The 17,332-nt window shown below is 35.2% G+C and overlaps 1 protein-coding gene across 1 annotated transcript; it reads right to left on the reverse strand.

The window, feature by feature from the left end:
- Positions 1 to 1,173: 1,173 nt before the first annotated feature.
- Positions 1,174 to 12,082, reverse strand: LOC142335446 (transmembrane protein 184C-like). The gene is made up of 7 exons (XM_075383944.1): positions 11,527 to 12,082; positions 11,083 to 11,119; positions 10,727 to 11,011; positions 10,371 to 10,558; positions 2,695 to 2,800; positions 2,180 to 2,354; positions 1,174 to 1,770 (listed from the first exon to the last, which is right to left on the reverse strand). Exons 1-7 carry the CDS (start codon positions 11,958 to 11,960, stop codon positions 1,250 to 1,252), a joined length of 1,746 nt encoding a protein of 581 aa, XP_075240059.1. The 5' UTR covers positions 11,961 to 12,082; the 3' UTR covers positions 1,174 to 1,249.
- Positions 12,083 to 17,332: the final 5,250 nt, after the last annotated feature.

A 17,332-nucleotide genomic window follows, 5' to 3' on the forward strand; every position in this document is an offset into this window, starting at 1 on the left:
GCAATTTTGATAATCAAGGAGTAAAGTTAGCAAAAAACGGCAAAGTTTTAACTACAGTGCACTCTCAGCGGACTCTGAAGTAGAAATAGCCCCCCTCTGAGTCTACAAAGATTGTATGGGTGTTGTTTGGGGGTGTACTGTCGGCAAATTTAATCAAAGTGGACTAAAGTAGCTTATTTCGTGCTGTTTTTGATGAAAAAGGCTAAATTTTGAAATGTTTATCCAGATTTTTTGACCAAAAAAATTAAATCAAAACAATCAACAAAGCTTGTTCGTCTTCAAAAATAAAAACATACCCGGCAGATTGCCGGAAAATAGCCGCCGTTGATTCCGATGAGCATGATTGGGATTGAAAGAACAGAAGATATTGAAAAAAAAGATTTTTGTACAAAAACATTTTTTAAGTCCGATTTATTTTGATGGCATTTCGTAGTTGAAGATAACGTACTTCTGTTTCTTAGAGAGAGGCTACAGGGGCTACTATCAATACCAATAAGCATTAGAGATGGTAACTAAGACTTATAGGAACGACGTTCAAATAGCGGGCATCTAAAATTGGGCTTTATGGGTTTATCCCGTTTCTACTTCTGACTTCAATTTTTTATACTGACTTTGTTCATTTTGAATTGCTTTGCTGAGCAACTGATGTTCAAAATCACTTTTAGCAGAATGAGAGAAGAGAGAAACTAGTCTAGAGAAGTCAAAAAGATATCACGCAAAATGTTGAAAAAGCGGCAAAATGAGGTAAAGCGAAAAATTTTTTTATTCGACGAAGTAAAAAAAAAAAAAAATAGGAGCGCTATAATAGCCGGCTGAGAAGATGAGGCGGCTATTAATCAACGACACTATTCTTAAAAATTATAACAAATTTTAGCAAAATTGACGAAAATTTAGGCAAAAATTCCGGAAAATGTGAATAAAACAATGTGAATTCACTCTTCTTTTCTCAGAAGTTTAAACCTCGATAACTCCCCGTAGAAAACGAAAATCAAAAAAATCTTTTTAATTCCATATTCTACGCTGGACGAGCTTTCTAATGATACCAGTCTCAACTCTCTACGATGAATATATCGAGCGGCGAAAATTCACGGAACAAAAAAAACCATTTGAGTATATAGTTCCTCCCCCCTCAAGAGGGTCGGAACAAAAAAACCGCGGCTGTACCTTATAACTAAAAGTTACAATCTGCCGTTCTTTTTACCGTTAGATACTCAATATACCAGAGGAGTGATTGCTAGATTAAAACGATTTAAACATCGTAATTTGTCTGTCTTCCACACTGTTCTTTGACAGTTTGGTCACCTTTGGCGCCAACTGAAAACTGCACGTGATTTGATTCAATCTTGTTAATAACTGGCGATGGCTGGGCAGCATAGACTGAGTTGGTCACTTTAGGGTCAACAGAGAGAGCAGACTCAGTTTGACTCTTATGCTCAACACTATTTCCACTGCTTTCTACTGCACGTTCCTGGTTGTAAGAACCAGCCTGGTTGCACGCATGATTGCTTCGGGCAGTGTAGTTCGGGTTACAATTGTCAGACGTCGGATCGTCTTGGTAGGCGACAATGTCAAACAGGATTGATGTGTCTTGATTGGGATTGTCCACTCCTCTTTCGTCTCCTCTCGTACAATCCACAAACCTGTCCTGTGCTGTGTCTCTGGATACTCGATCGGAGAGTGCATTGTGAGCATCTGGTGGTGAACTGTCACTGATTTCGTTGTCAAGTCGAGTTCGCACGTTGCCACGAATGCGATCTTTCACCTTCTGGCCTGAACACATCATTCAATTTTTCATTTCTAACATCAATAACATCAGATTATATCAACAAGTTTCGAATCAGCTGATTGCCTCTAGTTTGCAGAAGATTCAATAATTGCGCACCTAACAGGCAGTATCCGATGCATCTGCTGATGAGATTTTTTGCAAGAAACTTGTTTCGTTTCCTCGGCCTGTCTGCAATATTTGATCATTTCCGTTTAAAAATAGATAGCTGTTAGCTGAGTGTAAAACTAGAGTGAAAAACTACCGATATAATCTACCTACGAAATAAAAACAGCGCTTTCCATTTAAGATTGAGTTAATATCATTCAGAAATTTACTAGTCTTAATTCTTCATTTTGACACGTTTGGATTTTGTAGTCATGTGATAAATTAATTGAATATTAGTTTTCAACTTACGGACAATGTATCCGTGGTTGATGACGTCACTTCCGACATCCCTGATGTCGAACATGTTTTTGACAGCAGTGACAAACTTGACCCTCCTCTGTGTGGTGTCTTTGAACTCTCGGTGGGTGAAGGCGTAATGGTGAGCGATTGCGGCTGCGAACATCTCGAAGCAAACGGCGAAGTCCTTCACAAGATACAAATACTACTCATAGACCAGTGATTAGAAAAATAACGTCTTTTTGTTTCGTTGATTGCTTTTAAAAATTGAAAGGCGAGTTTGTGATATTAACTTTTCAAAGCCAAATGATTAGCGATACGATAATGAAACAAGCCGGGCCAAATGAGGGGCGAGAATATAATTCACAGTTTATGAGTTTAACAACTAAAACACTAAAAATTCATTACTTTGATATAGAATTTTGGCATGGCCAAAGGCACTATGAACACAATATCATGACAGAACTAGCTTCTAGCTCTTGTCTTCTTACTAACAGCGGAGTTTAATAGTATGAAAGATGATTAACCTGTATAGCATGAGAGACTTCGACATCACTTGAACTTTTCTCAGCAATCCACTTGATATCTGTCAGGTGAAATATCTGCACCACAATACTAATAGCCAGACTCTGCCTGAAACATCAGGATACACCTCTTTCATCACCATAACAAACAGCAACATCTTAATTCTCTGCATTAAAAAATGAAATAACAACAAAGGCGATGCATAATGCATCTGAAGCATGGGAACTTTCTTGATTTCTTCATCCTTGAAACTACTTTTAAGTTTAAAAAATATCTCCAGCTCAATCTTGATAGGAAAGCCAGCCCCCAGCGATATTGTCCCAATTTTCAGAAGAGTGACCTCGATGGAATTTAATTTATAAATACCTAGTTCGAGTGACCACTACTAAATTGCAGTGAGAAATTACGATCACAATTCAATTAATTGAGTGGGTGCAGACGTCAATTTCTGGAGAGGCGTAAATCAGGTATGACAAAACTATCGCACGATAAGCCTAGAAACTGCAGAGAGCAACAATTGTCCTCATGCACACAAATTTACCTGGCGAGTGGTACAATTTACCGAAAAAAAAGAAGCTCTGTTTGAATTTTGGTGGATGATCAAGTGGTGCCAAGAAAACTAGGAACGCCGAATTATAAAAAACATTGCCCAAAAATCCAGGACCAACTCGAAGCATCGACACTTCCCGAAAACCACCCAATCAGAAAACATGGGATATTAATTGAAGTCTAAGGCACCAGGAACTAAGAGAATTCAAGACAAGCACTCATATATCAGATGAAAACTGAAGACCATTTCTGCTGTGCTAATATCTAACATCTGTCTTACAGAATTTTTAAACGAGATCACAATAATTTCGCTGACCTCATGACACTGATAAATTTTTCAGACCTCTTGTCAAACAAAGAAAATTATCTCCGAAGCCTATCGAATCATTATTGTTCCGACCCCACTTGTGTTGGGAGGACTAAAATGGGTTTTTTTTTTGTTCAGTCAATTTTGGCCGATCGATATATTCATCGTGGAGAGTTGAGACTGGTATCATTAGAAAGCTTCTCCAGCGTAGAATATGGAATTAAAAAGAATTTTTTGATTTTCGATTGTGACAGGGAGATATCGAGGTTTAAACTTTCGAGAAAATAGAGTGAATTCCGTTGATTTCATTCACCTTTTTTCGGAATTTTTGACTAAAATTTAGCCAATTTTGATGAAATTTACTAAAATTTTTACAGAAAATGTTGTTGATTTTACGTTTAAAGACAAAATTTATTTTCGGCTATTTTCATTGAACTTTTTTTTGTCACAAATTCCGGCTAAATATTTCACAAAATTTAGACTTTTTCATCGAAAACAGCACGAAATAAGTTTCTTTAGTCCACTCTTCTTTAAAAAGACTAATCTAAAATTGCATTTCACGCCACACAATGAATCAATTTTGTGTTCATAAAAACGAAAGGCGATAAAAAGGACTAGTTCTGGTCTCATAGAAAAGTTTATCATCAAAAAAATTCGAATTCTAACTGAGAACTCCATTTTTAGAAAACGTTTCATATTTTGTTTTGTTTTTTTTAAGTCACCTAGAGGCTAGTCACTTCTCACATCGCGGTTTCGTTAATGACAAACCTCATTTACATTTAAATGAATTCCAATGAACAAAAAATTTGTCTTCAATGAATCGGTCATGTTTTTTTTGGCTTCGACTCTAAGTTTTCGTAACTTTAAATGAAATTTTGATTTTCTTTTTTAGGTTTTGTAAATGCTTTGGAGTCCTATGGCTTAGACTCGTTGACTAAAAGTGCAATAGGTTTCGTAATGAGCATTAAGTGAACCTATCTAGTGCTTTAAATGGACAGATAGCGGCTGTTAAGACCTTGAAAAATAAATATCAAGAAACTTTTTTCAACATGAACCAGTCATGAACTTATTTATGTGAACTCTAAGTCAGTCTCAGTAATACAGGACCCCTTTACTTCCTACTGCAAAAAAAATTAATCCGGTTAGCAGTTTCATCCTCTATCTATTGGTCATTTGACTTCAATGCCACAGGATTTCAAAACTCAAAATTTTTGGATATTTTTGTATTATTGGTACCTATTGAAATCTTATCACATTATCTTAATACTGATAGCTCCCATTCGCTTAGGGAAAACGTTCAATGGATCATAGATAAAGTTTTCAGAACAAAACATGGTTTAAATGGCTTCGACACTCTCTTCTCGCACTTTTCTACTGAATTTCTGGTTTTTGCCTATATTTATTGTTGTTTTTATAGTCAGAAGACTTACTGTGATGTCTTATTGATTACCTATGCTTAACAAACATGCTTAGTGTCCCATCGAGGCATAACTGAGCGTATTTATTAACATCCGTTGAAAGCTATTGAATTTAATGGCTGCCGAGACTTTAAAAAATAGTTCTTCGAAAATTTTTTTTTTTGGACTGTAACCAATCGTAAACTTTTTTTCGTGAACTCTCAGTCAGTCTCAGTAAAGTCAGGACCCTTTTTCTGTCTACTTCATTCGAACTTTATCTAGTTAGCGGTTTTATCTTCTAACTATTGGTTTTATGACATCGATGCACGAGTTTTCATAATTTTGATTAATTAATGATATTTTTCGTAATTTGGTTCCTTTTGAATTCTTATCACATTATCTCAATATTGACAGCTCCCATTGGCTTAAAGAAGACGTTCAGCGTATCATAGATAACATTTTCAGAGAAAAGCTTATGGTTTTAAATGGCCCCGACACTTTCTTCTCGCTCTTTTCTACTGAATAATTGGATTTTGCCTGTAGTTGTTGTTTTTATAGTCAGTGACTTGTTGTAATGCCTTTTTGATGACTTATGAATGAAAAACATCGTTTTCGTCCCATCAAGGTCTAATTTAGCGTATTTATTGGCTTCCGTTGAAATCTATTGAACTTAATAGAGTTCATAAAACCGTTTCTCTCAAAAACTTTGTGGTAATGTATTTGTTCATATTTGTTGATTTTTAGTTAATTTTTAAGTCAATTTGTTAAAAAAGAAGAATTCTTTTGCTGTTCAAGAAAAAATTTAAAATAGAAACGTTTTCACGGAAAAATTCATTTTTAATGGCTTTTCACTCGACACTTTTCTCGTTCATTTTTTTGGATTTACAGGTCTCAAAAACTTCTTATAAAGTATTGAATGAGAAAAGTTACCCGAGGCAGTCAGATGATAGCCAAAAAGTCTTAAGTTTATGATATTATACAGTTTTCGAAAATTTTTCAATTTTTTCACTTTTTGTAGTTCTTTTCGTCAACTTGTAACTTACTCTTATCCTTGACAGGTCCCATCCAATTCCTTTTTTTCAACAATTAACAAGTCTACTGATAATATGTCGTAACTGATGTTTTGTTTGTTGAACAATATGCGTTTTCAAGAGTTTTTTGAGTGGTATACTTGTTTCTTTTTCTCTTCTTTTAGCACATTCGGGTAATAACAGATCCCAATGATTTTCAGATGCGGCCCACATGAACTTCTTTGTTTTTTCAGTATAACTTTAGCTGAGTTGGTATAAATAAAAAACTGAAATAAAAGTACTTATTATTCAGATAATAGCTAATGATTTTAATGGCTTCAATAATTTGTGTTTTCGCAAATTGCTTGTAATTTTTTGAGTTCTTCTGTATCTTTAGTCTTTTCCCATGGATTAGTCTAACCAAAGACAGGTTCCATTGGTTTCGTAATGACCTTTTACTTAATTTAGCGGGATTTATTTTGTTATAAATTGATGGTTTTTAAGACTTTTGAAATTAATTGGTTTAAAAAATGTTGAATGATTTTTAAACTTCGCCTCATAATTTCTTCTCTTTGTCGACTTGTTACCTAGTCTCATTAAGGAAAATTTCTATCTGCTGTATAGTTAGGAAAAAATATATCTGTGTAGTTAAGGTTTTATCTGATTGCATTTTGAAGTTGTTACTAGGTGCCTTTAATTTTAGATATTGTTTGTTTTGTTCTCGTAGTCTTTTTGATTGCGGATCTCGTGAGGGTTGTAACGAGGCATAGCATTATGTAATTCAATTAGTAACAATTAGTAATTCAATTAGGTTTTGTAACAAGTTTTTAAACTCAAACATCTGTTTTTGTTACCTCTTCATTTGGTTGACAATTAAGTCAAAAATGTAGATGAGCTCGGGTCGGAACATCATGTGCGAATGCATATTATCGAGCCTCCTTGTTATTTATCGAATGAAACGAAATTACTTAAAAAATGAGTGTGCCTTGAATAAAACCATTGGCAACAAAAAGAATTCAAAAAAATAATTTAAAATGCTAAAACCTTAAATCAATCAAGAATAAGCTGCTTCTACCCCCCCCCCCCCTGTGCTTCCTGTTACAGTTCATAAGAACTCTCTGCAAATACAATCATGAAAAGTCAGAAGAGGTAAAATACTGAAACTTGCAAAAAATCCAACAGACCAAAAATGGCAAAAATATGTTTATTTAGCATTGCTCATCCATTGTTTGTGTTCAGTAATCTACCTTTCTAATGACACAAAATTGAGATTGGCATTGTCAGTAGCTAGCTCCAGTGGGGAGTAGCAGAGAGGGGATAAATAGAGTGAGGACGTCTCAAGGTGGTCGAGTGTGTGGCGTTACGGTTGAAATGAGAATGGTTGCGTACGAGGAGAGTTGAGTGCGCGTGGGAGTGAGGGGGTGAGAGGTTCGCATGGGGTTAAACTCTAGGAACCACTCGTGGGGGGATGATTGACTATGAATTTATGTCTCCTCATTTCGGTTAATCGCATACTTTGAGACTAGTAAAGTGTAAGGGGCTAAGAGAACTGCTAATGTCGTACGGGCTTTACCTGGTTATCCCAATTTTATGGAAGAAAGGTCACAGCCGGCCTTTCGTACGAAAAGTCGGTGGTACCAAAAAATCACATGTCCAGCAAAAGTAATATAATTGCAACAAACTTTCGTTTGAGACCAAAATTTTCTTCACGCCTAAACGAATAAAAATTAAAACTACTATGTACAACTTTGAATAAAATTTAACGCCTTTTGAAAGCTATAAAACAAACCTTGCCTGCTCTATAGAACAAAAAATTTCTATGAACACAATTTGAGCAGAAAATTTCAAGGAAAATTGATCAAGGACTAACCAACTCAAAAACGCCCTATCAAAAATATTCGATGCTAAATAGCTTACTCAAATGGGTCAAATAGCTTCCTTAATTTGATCAATAATTTCTTTAAATGAATTTGAAAACTAGAAGCCAGAACAGACCAAATAATGGGAAAATCGGCTAAAAATGACCACTACACGTGATAGTCTGTCAAAAAAAGCCATTAAAAGTCAAAAAGTTTTCTAGAAACTTAGAAAACCTCACTGGCTCAGCAAAACTGTTCTCCTTTTTGCTTTCAGGTCAAAATATTAACCAACTAACGTCGGACAAATTGCTCATTATCAACAGGTGGAGCAATTTAATTCACGAGGGGGCTTGAAACATTGAGTGAGGTAGTTGAAACATTGAGTGAGGTAAGTCAGAAGTCAAACGTGAAAGTCGTGAATTATGTAAAACAAAAAACGTGATCAAAAGAACAAGCGTAAAAACATAGCAGGACAATTCCTGACGTACAATTCGAAGAATTTTCATTGACTAAACAGAAAACTAGACCTCGAACGGACTATGAATGGATTGGAGAAACCACTTCTAAAAATCAGCTATAAAAAACAGAAAATCGATGTCAAATCGCATGTGAACAAAAAATCATTAGCGAGAAATAGAAATTTGGTTCAAACAAAAAAAATAGGCACAGAATGAACTATGAATGGATTGGAAAAACCATTTAGAAAACAATCCGATCCAAAAAGTCGAAAAAAAAACATTAAAAATCAAAGGAGAGGAAATTGCCGCATGTGAACAAAAACCACTAGCAATTTGTTCAAACAGCGTTTTCTCACCTTTAAAATTAGAGCGAGAAAAATTCACGCCGCAAAACCACTCGCTTTTTTGCTCCACTTCCTGTTTCGGCGTGACCAAAATCACTACTCCAATTTGACTTCAAAAATCACGAAAATGTGTGAACAGATCTTAAAAAAAGACAGCGCTCCAATTCAATTCCAATTCTTTGAATTGTTAAAAAAAACAAGAGAAGGCCAATAATAGCCCCAGCTATCACTGTGCGGCTATTAATAAGAAACTAAATTTTTTATGGACAACTAAATTTTTAAATTGGCCTAATGCGCGAAAATGTGAAGTTTCAATCTTCGTGCAATTTCAATTTTTTCAGGACATTTTAGGAGAGGAGAGGAAATTTGGCAACAAAAAGGAGGCATTTGACATCTGTGGTTCACAATAAAATAATATTTTGAAGTTGATTAGAAATAGCTCAGAAACTCGAACAAAAAACGAATAAAAATTAAAACTACTATGTACAACTTTGAATAAAATTTAACGCCTTTTGAAAGCTATAAAACAAACCTTGCCTGCTCTATAGAACAAAAAATTTCTATGAACACAATTTGAGCAGAAAATTTCAAGGAAAATTGATCAAGGACTAACCAACTCAAAAACGCCCTATCAAAAATATTCGATGCTAAATAGCTTACTCAAATGGGTCAAATAGCTTCCTTAATTTGATCAATAATTTCTTTAAATGAATTTGAAAACTAGAAGCCAGAACAGACCAAATAATGGGAAAATCGGCTAAAAATGACCACTACACGTGATATTCTGTCAAAAAAAGACAGCGCTCCAATTCAATTCCAATTCTTTGAATTGTTAAAAAAAACAAGAGAAGGCCAATAATAGCCCCAGCTATCACTGTGCGGCTATTAATAAGAAACTAAATTTTTTATGGACAACTAAATTTTTAAATTGGCCTAATGCGCGAAAATGTGAAGTTTCAATCTTCGTGCAATTTCAATTTTTTCAGGACATTTTAGGAGAGGAGAGGAAATTTGGCAACAAAAAGGAGGCATTTGACATCTGTGGTTCACAATAAAATAATATTTTGAAGTTGATTAGAAAATAAATAGCTCAGAAACTCGAACAAAAAACGAATAAAAATTAAAACTACTATGTACAACTTTGAATAAAGTTTAACGCCTTTTGAAAGCTATAAAATAAACCTTGCCTGCTCTATAGAACAAAAAATTTCTATGAACACAATTTGAGCAGAAAATTTCAAGGAAAATTGATCAAGGACTAACCAACTCAAAAACGCCCTATCAAAAATATTCGATGCTAAATAGCTTACTCAAATGGGTCAAATAGCTTCCTTAATTTGATCAATAATTTCTTTAAATGAATTTGAAAACTAGAAGCCAGAACAGACCAAATAATGGGAAAATCGGCTAAAAATGACCACTACACGTGATATTCTGTCAAAAAAAGACAGCGCTCCAATTCAATTCCAATTCTTTGAATTGTTAAAAAAAAAACAAGAGAAGGCCAATAATAGCCCCAGCTATCACTGTGCGGCTATTAATAAGAAACTAAATTTTTTATGGACAACTAAATTTTTAAATTGGCCTAATGCGCGAAAATGTGAAGTTTCAATCTTCGTGCAATTTCAATTTTTTCAGGACATTTTAGGAGAGGAGAGGAAATTTGGCAACAAAAAGGAGGCATTTGACATCTGTGGTTCACAATAAAATAATATTTTGAAGTTGATTAGAAAATAAATAGCTCAGAAACTCACCACCAGGTAGCGAAGATGACAAGTTTGATGCACAGAAATTTTGCTACAGGGCGGGAGTCCTTGAGTTCTTCTTTGAATGTGCGGTAAAAGAGCACCAGACAGTAGAGAGCCCACACCTGGGAGGCATTGTTAAACACCATTGAGTATAACCACGCATACGAAAAGCTCCATTGACCCTCCTTGTAAACCTGCGAAAAAGATACTTACATGGCCATTAATATTCATTATAAGAATACGAAAGAGAACGCGTTCTGGCGGTGCGTGAAAAAAATCTGAGGCCAATGAAGCGAATTTAACAGTACAATACCATGGATCGAGTATGGAAACCTAATGAGAAGAGTGATATGCTAACTTACGTTCAGGATAGAAGTAATGACCGTAACAACTGTAATGATAGGCTTCACTAGTGTATACTGTAGTACTCCAATTGTGCAATTGACAATACTGTCGTGACTTTTCCACCCACTCATACAGCAGAAGGGGAACACGTGGGTGGCCCTTTTCACTGTGAAGTCAAGGGAGCTCTGCTGTTGCAGGTACCTCACCAAATAACAAGTAAAACTGTACACTACAAATGCTTCGTAGCAATCTTTGATGGCGTCTAGAATTACATTTTTATCTGTGAAATGCAGGCCGCAGAACTGAAACAATCGTCTAAAATACTACACAGTAGACGACTAATTTGAATTTTTATTTGTAGAATAAGACTTACACTCAAGATAGAATAGATCGGCACCATCCACAGGATTCTGAAACAAAATATTGAAAGGTATCAATTAATTTAAGTTTCAAAATTGTTCAAAATTGGCAAGTCACCAAATTTATATAACCAAAAACGCGATGCCACACTGAATTTTAGGCTAGAGAATTCTTTAAGGGTTACCTTTTATAAATAATGGGCTACGCAACTAAATAGGGTTCTTCCAATGATTTTAATTCTTAAATTAATTCGATAAAAACATACGCCGTACCATCAGATGCTGCCATTTTTATGACCTCAAATTTTGCAAATTAGATTTTCAATAGTAATTTTGACACCTTGAAGCGCATCAAAACGTCAGTACTGCTTTCTCCATTGATTTATTCCGCTGGTCACATAAATCTATATCGAGTTCTTCAACTTATGAGTAAAAAAATGTATGAGGGATTTCTGAACCTGATTATGTATTTTTGAAGCGAGGGTTTAGTATAGTTGATTAGGTGCTGTGATATGCCCCAGAGAGACATGGGTACAGTGAATGCCATAGCAATACCAGCCAGAAAGTTAGCTGAGGTAAATTGGTTGATATTGTACGTCTGTATGCCTAACAACAGCACCACGGACACAGCTATGAACAAAACTATATATATTAGCATTATCAGTTGCCGCAGCCAAACTCGCCACGAAGCCAAGCAGTAGCTGCAGCACGTCGGCTCTCCGAATACTGTGTAGTGATTGGCTGAGGAATTGGGGGAACATTCTGATTGGTTACTGCTTGCCGTGGTGCCAAAAAACTCATCGTCTGTTGTGATCATAGTCGGCTCAACCACTTCAACGCTCGGCTGAGAATGCTCCAGTTGATCACTGATTGTCATCATTTTGATCCCCATTTAAGTGTTATTCCTCACAGTCACAGGTGTACAATTTCATGCATCAGAATACGACAGTCACCATCAAATGAAATCTTTCCAGCCGCAGCTGCAAACTCATAGGCTTGACTGCTCATTAAAACAATTCTGAAATAAAAATTATTTCCTGGTATTTGACAGAAAGAACCAATGTCGAAGGTATTTCATGTTACTGTTCAAAGAGAAAAAAAAATTCTCTATTGAAAGATAATAGATTAAATTCGCAATTTATTTGATGGAATTTTCAATTTTTGACATAATTTTTTTTACCCCTTTATGAAACCCCTGCGAGAGCAAATTGAAAAATTCTGTGATGTCTTTTTAATAACTAAAAAAAGTTTTTTGCGAAAGGTGTAAACAAAGTAGCAATTAGAAGATTGCTTTTGTTAATTCATAACTCGATAAAATGTAGTTGTCTCTAATCTTGTGCACGAGACTGACAAACGAATAACTAGAAAGCTCATTAAAGTTTGATGGTGACACATTGTTTTCGATAAAAAGATAAAGTGATTTGTTACCTCTGTATCTCAGTGAATTCCTTTCGACCTTTCGTTTAAACTTTGGTATTTTCAAAACCATTTCAATGATCTTTTTGTTAATTTGTTTGATCGGAATTCAAATGAAAATTACTCAAATAACACATCATCTGTGTGCATTTTATTTACTAATTTTATTAAACTTAAGTTCGTAAATATGCAATTCGGGAGCTGCTAAGACCTTAAATTTCTCAAAAAATGATTACATTTTCTGTGTATTTCACACAATGAGTCTGGAATTTTTTTGTAATAGAACTAAAGGTTGAAGGGCGGTAAAATTTACACATCCATATATCAGCAAACCAAATTGAATGATTGGTTTGATATTTTATGAAAAAACAACTGGAGTACGACACTTTTTGGAACATAATGTCTTAATTTTGACACTATTCAGCACTGCATTGCTAACTTTTTTTTACTTCCTCGATGAGCTTTGCGAATTTCACTTTTTTATCCAAACGCTCTCCATGATAGTTGCAGCTTTCTGACTCGGAATAATTACCAGAATTTAATTTGAAAACCGAAAACCTATTGACGTTAGAGGCAGTTTCCTATTTTAACATTCAATTGACAACTTTTTCAGGATTAAGAGACAGCTTGTTGGCGTTGAGCCATTTCTCTACGTTGACCAATTCCTTTTCTATAGATTCAAAATCACTTGTCTGCTGTTACGTTGGTATTGTCTGCGAAGATGAAAGTTCTGAAGACTTGGCACACGTCTGGGAGGTCATTTCTGTATATCAAAGAAGTAGTGCGGCAAGAATCGAGCCTTGTGGAACACCACAGTTTAACTTTAGCCCGCTGGAGTTGTAAGTATTGACTGAAACGCATGGCTGTGTTTCCGATAAATAATCACTAATCCATCTTAGGCAAACTCCTCTTATACCATATAGTTCAAGCTTTTGTAATAGGATTTGGTGGTCAATCGTGTCAAAAGCCTTCCTTAAGTGAATAAAAAATGTGGCTACCTGACATTAAGGACTCTCACGAACTGTTTTTGTTAATTTGTCAATGTCATTATTAGTGCTGTTTTCGAAAACCAAAATTATTAGGATGGAACAGATCGGAAGTTTCAAATTAAAAATTTATACTTGATTTGACACTTTCGACTTCATGCATCCTAATCAATTTGGTTTTCCAAAACATAGCACTATTAATAATATTGCAAAATTAACAAAGGGTTCGTGAGAGTTCAATACCTTTACTCCACACAATGAGCGGCAAAATTGGTCTGTAGTTATTTATCTCGTCTTTCGCCCCTGCTTTATGCAGAGGTACAATTTTAGTTTGTTTTAGATTACTTGGAAATTTACCGTCTTTAAAAGATTTATTTATGAGATGAACAAGATGCTTGCAAGTTAGGGAACGTGTTTCGTTGCAATTTGTTTCAAAGTCATATACTTTGCAACTTATTAACTTGAGGACTAACAAAAACCACTTGTGATGCCTTCTTTTAGTTTCTGTCCTATACCTACAAAAAGTGTTGAGCTGGTATGCAATATCTAAATTTCCGTCTAACCTTCTACCATCTTTTATTAGGTGAAGGAAATTAATTTTTATTAGTAACTCCCTTAAGCTTATTTAAAAAATTATTAACTCGTTTTGAGTCTCAGAAGCATTTTGAGAATTTTTGCTCGTAGTAACATTTCTTATTGGCTTTGATTGTTTTTTTTTCCATTTTAAATAGTGCTTTAAATTTCGCTATTTTCTGCTGTTCTAACGGTCCATTTTCCATGACTTGCGTGATTGGTTTGTTTTGCGATTCAAATTTTTATCAAACCATTTAGGTTTTCTAATTGTATTCCCGCATAACCTTCGATAAGGTGCGAACATTGTTAATACTTCTTTAAAAAGTATTTTCAAATCTTTCAAATCTGTCAAATCTGCAGTTTCTACTTTCCGTCTCCTCGTATCTTATTGATGATATTGATTTAGAAAGCTTTTCAAGAAATGAAGACATTCTATTCAACAATTTCAAAAACCTGGTGTCACGAAATCCAATTTCTGGTGAACAACTTTTGCTATTCATGTCAAATTGCAACATGATAGGAAAGTGATCGCAATAATTTTGATCCTCTATTACAAAAGTTTTCCTAGCATCAGGTGTTTACCCCAGGCGGTCAGTTACGAGTCATTAGTTTGATTGTCCTCGCAGGCGTTTCAGCCGTTTTCATTATCTTGTTGTAAGTGAGTGGGTGGCAAAGAAGATGGTAGCGCCCTTCGGGCGCTAACACGCTGTTGCACTTTGGACAAAAGTACGCATTGAACTACGCAAAAATTTTGGAAACTCATTCTCTCAATGGTGGCAAAGTCAGGCTTGAAATGAGTTTCTGACCTTCAGTAGGGGCATGATGTGGTGCAAGCCCCACATGCATGCCCAGTGTAATTTTCTAGCGAAAGCAAACAAAAATGTTGATCAAAATGCCATAATTTAAAAATTTCAACTTTTTTTTGAAAATTTTGCATTTTCATAAGAGCAAAAAGCACTCAAAGTGAAGGAATTGGGTCTAGGGAAAACGTGACAACATAATTCTCGATGAAACAAAAATTTCCAAATTTTTTTTCATTTTTTGCGCTCAGAAATATTTCGGAAATTTCGAAAAAATTCAATTTTGAGTCAGAAACATAAACTGAAGTTTTTTAATGAAAATGTTTCCAAAAGGGCGAATGCTCTCGTTTTTTTGAAATGCAGGCCCAACTATAGGTCATAGGACTTCAAATTGACATTTACGGAATATTGCTTAAGGTTTTGGTTTCAAAGGTACAGCTTTAGAAAAACGGTCAAAAAAATGAAAAAAGTTTTGGAAAAAATTGTTTTTTCAATTTTTTTCAAATCTGAAAATTTTTTTACCAAATCACCTTTATTACAACCGACATGATTTTTCACGGCAGCCAAAGTTCCCTTTGAAAAAGTGAAAAAATCAATACTTTGGGGGAAAAATGCAAAAATTTTCAAAAACGCATAAAAATGGGTCAAAATTGTACATTTTCTGAAAAACTGGAAAAAGTTAGCAGAAAACTGTTTACGTGGACCGGACTAAAACTAAAATTGATCATAATAGACCCTTATGAAAAGGGCGCAAAAATAACACAACAGAAACTAGAGCAAAAACCCAAAATTTGGGCAAAAAAACCCAAAATTTGCCCAAAAACCCATAAAATAAATCAAAAACTTCACTAAGGGACTTTTCGTTTTCCCGGCTATTCGGGGTCGCATGCAAAAATTTGGAGAATTTTATTGAAACAATTTTGAGAAACCCACTTTTATTTTTTTCAGGGTATATAGGTATTTGGTTTTAGACCGGGCGGGGCCCCGACCCCACCCTACCGTATTTATGATGAAAAGAGCGACCACTGAACCCTTAAACTTTTTACAAAAACGTGATCCAAACAAGTCGAGGTATTTCGGCTGATGCGAGTTGGCTCCCGACAACTTAGTTGAAAACCATTCGATGGGATAGTCGATAGATATAATGAAGTCATCACATTTTTATATAGCACAAACAACTATTCTGTCATAACTTTCAATGATGTTTTCCAATGTTTTATCGAGCTCAAAATAAAATTCTGCTCGTTAATTCTGGGGAACTGAAAACCACTAACAGAGCAACCTTTAACTCCCCGAATTTCAAGTGAAACAAAGGACTTTCATTTAAAGCGCAATTCAGCTCTTCAATCAAATTCAACTCATCACTTATTTGGACCATAGTACATCCCCTTACCGTTTCCTGATTTTGACCAGCAAGTTTTATCATTTGTTACTTTGAATAAATTCGGATCAACATTAACTGTTAGCCACAATTCTGTTAAACATATGACGGGAGGCGGAGACTCAAAACAAGATATAAACAAGTGCCTCGAATTCTTCATAATGTTTTTTTTTATGAACTAGTAATTAAGTGTAAAATTTTGTAGTGGTTTGACGCAGATCTAATTTTGGTCGCTTTATTTAATCTATTGGATGAACTCTTATGTTCCAGACTCTTCACAGCACTCTTCGCTCCGAAACAGCTGTTCCTCAATATCAGCAAGAATTGTCTCTGTGGTATTCGCGGAATCACTGATGAGGGCCATAACAAAATCTAGCAATTCGTTTTTATCATCTCTCCTGCTTTTTAGTTCCTCCATTAGATTGGTGCAGTTGCTGTTTTCAATATTGTCACGCGTACGCTTTAGGGAAGGCATTTTGGTTGATAAAGGTGTATCAGGTGCAAAATTTGTTAGCTTCGGAACAGGAGTTTTGTAAATAATTTCATTGACTTCCATCGAACCCGCTGTTGTGGTGTATCCTTGGCCTTGCTTTTGTTGTAGATTCCTTGGATAATTGAACTTGTGTTCGATTTTACTAGCAACGGGTTGCAATTCAATAATATCCTGCTTAGAGTTCAGTTCTAGATATCACTTAATCCCATCTGAGTCGGTCTGAACAAATGCCGAATTCATAGTAGTGATTTTTATTTTTGCTTGAGCCTCCTCTTTCAATGACTTGTCGTACTTGCTCAATCGCTCGAGAATAAAAAACCTCTTTTCCATTATTTGGATTCCTATAATTCCGAAGCAAACCCTTCCTGGTGCAGATTCTATATTTTGGTCAAAATAGACGAACTTCACGGTTACTGGTGGTGGATTGAATGGCAATCCTCTGGCCAACGGATGGCACGCTTTTAGATCGCGCGGTTCAATGTTGACATTTAACACATTTTGGATTAGGTCAATAACATCTTAGAGGTAAGTTATATTTGAACAAAAACGTAGATTACGAAAAATTAGACAATCGTTCAATTGATATCTTTCCAGTTGATTAATTTAATCTTCATC

The sequence above is a fragment of the Convolutriloba macropyga genome, chromosome 2 (assembly GCF_964194025.1).
Source record: "Convolutriloba macropyga chromosome 2, txConMacr16.3, whole genome shotgun sequence".
NCBI classification, from domain to species: Eukaryota; Metazoa; Xenacoelomorpha; order Acoela; family Convolutidae; genus Convolutriloba; species Convolutriloba macropyga.

Bases quoted from the DNA above. Each gene is read 5' to 3' on its own strand.
- LOC142335446 (XM_075383944.1), bottom strand. From the start codon at position 11,960: ATGGGGATCAAAATGATGACAATCAGTGATCAACTGGAGCATTCTCAG. The intron at 11,012-11,082 runs GTAAGTCTTATT...CGATTGTTTCAG, and splicing joins CGATCTATTCTATCTTGAGT to TTCTGCGGCCTGCATTTCAC. The intron at 1,771-2,179 runs GTAAGTTGAAAA...TGATGTGTTCAG, and splicing joins CAACCACGGATACATTGTCC to GCCAGAAGGTGAAAGATCGC.